Source organism: Priapulus caudatus, unplaced genomic scaffold (assembly GCF_000485595.1).
Source record: "Priapulus caudatus unplaced genomic scaffold, Priapulus_caudatus-5.0.1 Scaffold892, whole genome shotgun sequence".
Lineage (NCBI taxonomy): Eukaryota > Metazoa > Priapulida > Priapulimorpha > Priapulimorphida > Priapulidae > Priapulus > Priapulus caudatus.
The window spans coordinates 77,684-81,846 of record NW_014577953.1 but is presented as its reverse complement, the minus strand read 5'-3'; the positions used below and the strand labels follow the sequence as shown (position 1 = coordinate 81,846).

Sequence of the window (4,163 nt, the reverse complement as noted above, 5' to 3'; positions counted from 1 at the left end):
TACATACATACATACATATACATGCTAGACATACATACGTGCTTCATTCCGTCTTACTCGGCTGCTAGGGCGGGCAAGCACACACGCAAAAGCTCGAGAGTCAAGCACAGAGGGCGCTCATCACCAACATTCACGAGGGCACAGAGACGATGCAGAGGGCACAGGTGGACCTGAAGTCACGAGCGGAGCTACCTCAGCTTGGAGACGACGCTGTGAGTGCGACATTACCTCTCTAGTTATATCCGTTTCATTGCTTTCATTGCTTATAATTTCATGATAAGTTTATTTTATGTTTTTGCTTCAAGTTTGACATTACTTTGTATTTTTGCGTCAACTTTTGCAACGACGTTTTGAGTCTAAAAAATACGATACATAAGTAATAAAGTATTGTATTGTACGCTGTCAGTGCGAGAATACATTGCTAGTTATCAGTTTCGTTGCTAGTTCTTCTGTTAAGTTCTTCATCGCTTTCAATTTCGCGTAACGTAATATTTTACTTTAGGATTGACTTTATGTGTTGTATTTTTCCATTCAGTTTCACTCTCTGTTATGAATAACTTGGTTCCACTTTTAGTCTCATGTTTACTTACACCTGAAGCAGCTTTAATTTTTGTTCTAGTCCGAGCAGCATTTTTGAACAAATTTTTTTCAAAATCAAGCACATCTTCGAATACTTGCACCAATCTTGGTTTCATTTTTATTTGTAAAAAAATTTCCCACTATTTTTCTCAGTTTAATTTGTGATATTTAGTTTTTGCTTGCCGACCGAATTTCAATGTCACTTTGAGTTTTCTCGCTTGTCATCTCTCCTGCTGCCCACCCTCCCCAACGTCCGATCCCTGCGGCTGCTAACTCTTCCCCACCGCTCTCTGCTTGCAGTCGTCGCTGCAGTGGAAGGAGAACACGATGGATGTGAAGCGGCAGGCGGTCGTGTCCGAGCTGTCGGCGATCAACACGGGCACGGCGCAGGTGATCAACCTGACGGGTAGCGAGCCGGACGACACAGACTACACGTCGGTCGGCTCCGCCGTCACAACCATGTACGTTAGCGAGCGAGCGCTTGATCCTGTGTTAGTTAGCCGCCGTCACAACCATGTACGTTAGCGAGCGAGCGCTTGATCCTGTGTTAGTTAGCCGCCGTCACAACCATGTACGTTAGCGAGCGAGCGCTTGATCCTTTGTTAGTTAGCCGCCGTCACAACCATGTACGTTAGCGAGCGAGCGCTTGATCCTTTGTTAGTTAGCCGCCGTCACAACCATGTACGTTAGCGAGCGAGCGCTTGATCCTGTGTTAGTTAGCCGCCGTCACAACCATGTACGTTAGCGAGCGAGCGCTTGATCCTGTGTTAGTTAGCCGCCGTCACAACCATGTACGTTAGCGACCGTCGCCCCCTGTGCGTGCTCGATTCCGTGTTAGCTAGCAGCCGCCTCGGGTAGAATGGCTGTCTGTATAGAACGGCCGTCTCTATAGAGTGGTCACTTCTATAGAATGGTCACCTCTATGGAATGGTCATCGCTGTAAAGCGGCCACGTGTATGGAGCGGTCGTCTGTTGGTAAAGGCCACATGTGGGTGTGTCCCTTGAGCAGAAGTGTGAGTACATGCGTGCGTTTGAGTACGTCATGTGTATGTGTGGTCAGGTGGTAAGTGTCTCTCCGTAGTGCGTGTGAACGTGCTTGGCCGTTCCCTTGTTCGTGACCATTCTGCTGTTCATTCTTCTAGAACCTCCAACATGTGCGCGTGCTTGGCCGTTCCGTTGTTCGTGACCGTTCTGCTGTTCGTTTTTTCTAGAACCTCGAACTTCGATGAGATGTCCAAGAACGTACGCGTGCTCGCCGCGCTCATGGAGGCTGAGGAAGATGGAGAGAACCTGCTCGAGTCGTCACGGCGACTCGCCCAGGCACTCATTGACTTGATGCAGGCAACTGAACCTGAGACTCAGGAGGTGGGTGGTGGCATCGTGTGTTGGGGGGGGGGGACCAGACACATAGGAAAGTGGGTGGTGGCACCATGTGTATTTGGGGGGCAGGAGATACCTCCAAAAATGGTTGGTGGCCACATGTCTATTTGGGGGACGGGAGTTACCTAGAAAAATGGTTGGTGGCCACATGTGTATTTGGGGGGCGGGAGATACCTAGAAAAATGGGTGCACATGTGTACTTGGGGGGCAGGAGATACAAGAAAATAGGAAATATAGGAAAATGGGTGCACTTGTGCTATAGCATTTGCCTTAACATACGTATTGTCATAAAGTCTAGGTGCAAATCAAAGATGTTCTCTGTAAATGCCCTGATTTCCTACTAAAACAATTGTTGCATCAACGCAAAAAACTCAACCAATCATGTTGTCATAACGATTGTCGTCATGGTTACCGCAGCCTCGACAGACGCTGCTGAACGCTGCCAGCAAGGTGGGCGACGCGAGCGGTGACGTCATGAAGAGGATCGGCGAACAGGAAGTCGACAGAGCTTACCAGGTGAGCAGGGGGCGCCACAGTGACTGTCGATTCCAGGGAGGGTGTGCTGCCTCTTCGTGGCGCATGCAGAGAAATAAATACCTGACAGCGCGTAGGTGTTTGGTTTTACTAGTAAGGGGGTGCTAAGGAAGTGATGTAGTTGCACACGAAGCAGCAATGCAAAGTTTTTATGCTGTGTTCGGGGGTTACATGTGTGGGCCTCACTGTCATTGCCCACTGTGGACGCAGGCCCAGATGCTAGTAAATGTATGAATGTAGTAGCTATAGAGAATGATAGAATTAGATCAAATGTTGTGTGGCATTGCGAGTCATGTTAAGTTACTGTAACGAGTAATGTTTTATTCAGTCAGCTTAACTCTCTAAACAACCGTTGAACCTTTGTTTCGATGCTTCACACTTGATTTAATGCTGCTTTTCATTCGTATTTGCAATTTTGAGGTAGAAGTGATTCTCGTACACACATATATCTTTCCGATAACGTACGTTACGCCTCTTCCTAAAAGAATGATTTTATTCTACTTAGCATGCTCGCTGTGTTTTCCTAATCAATGCAAAGGTAAACGCGGGCTGTTGTTGTCGGCACCGAGTAAAATCTATCGTGTTTGTCATATCACTGTGCCCTCATCACTCTTCCTGTACTTCTCACCCGATTTTCGCTGACTCGTTTGTCGTTAATTTATTTACTTATCCCCGCCGTGTAGAACTGTCGCAAGCAAATGTTCTCTGTGCTTCTCTGTTCGTGAATGGGCCTGGTCGGTCGTACACTTGTCAGTTGTTGAGAGAAGGCGTGTGTGTCCGTTTGTCTGTGCTTCGCTGTTATAAGTTGGTCGCGTGTTGGGATCGTTCCTTGATGTTGTTTATAGATGGTGTTTGGGACTGCGTATCTCGGTGTGCTTTACGTGTGCGGTAAATTCACGCTAGTTTGCTGAGAGATGATCCAGCATAAAATCATAATGTAAATAATAATTAATAATATTAATTAATTAATAATTAATAAAAATCAATAAATGTATAATCATATAATTTAAAAAAAATTTCTTAATAATTACTAAAAATCAATAAATGTATAATCATATTATAAATGTATAGTATAGCAGTGAAATACACGAGCTTAATAATCTGTTATGAATGAATGAGGCAGAATCCTGACTTGACCATCAGACTTGTATATTACATAACTTAAGGTGGCACTCACGTATTGATACGATAAAATTCAAATGAAATTATATATATAATATTATATAATGAATATATATATTATGTAAATTATAACACGTAATTATTCCATCTTTAATACTGCTTGAAATTAAATCGTTCAACGAATCGTCATAAACGAAAGCCGACGCCGGGGAAAGCAAAACCAGCTCGCTCACGCGTTGCCGTCACGCCATGTCCGCTCACACCATCGTGTCACGTGGCGTCACATCGGTCACGAGCACCCACCGCCACGTCACAACTTCGAATCGTGACGCCAACGTCGCCCCACCAGTCACGTGCGGCCCCTCTGCGTACGGCGCTCCTTGCCTCCCTTTGCAGGAATGCCGCCTGCTGCCAGGCGAAAGCCGTTGCCAACGCGACCGCGGCTGCGCACTGTACTCAACTGCGAAGAACGTTCGCGGCTAGGCTGCGACGATTCGTCCGACCAGACGCTGATCGCTCGGCGACGCAGTGTGCCCGTCCGGCAACAT

General features: G+C 46.4%; 1 protein-coding gene across 1 annotated transcript in view; it reads left to right on the top strand.

The window, feature by feature from the left end:
- Nucleotides 1–4,163, top strand: part of LOC106814256 (talin-2-like) — a gene marked incomplete in the record, with an annotated part of 112,682 nt that overhangs the window by 42,324 nt on the left and 66,195 nt on the right. Inside the window, 5 exon segments of the mRNA XM_014818552.1 lie at nt 69–212; nt 880–1,040; nt 1,791–1,944; nt 2,377–2,491; nt 4,030–4,143. Of these exon segments, the coding sequence (XP_014674038.1) occupies nt 69–212; nt 880–1,040; nt 1,791–1,944; nt 2,377–2,491; nt 4,030–4,143 (688 nt within the window).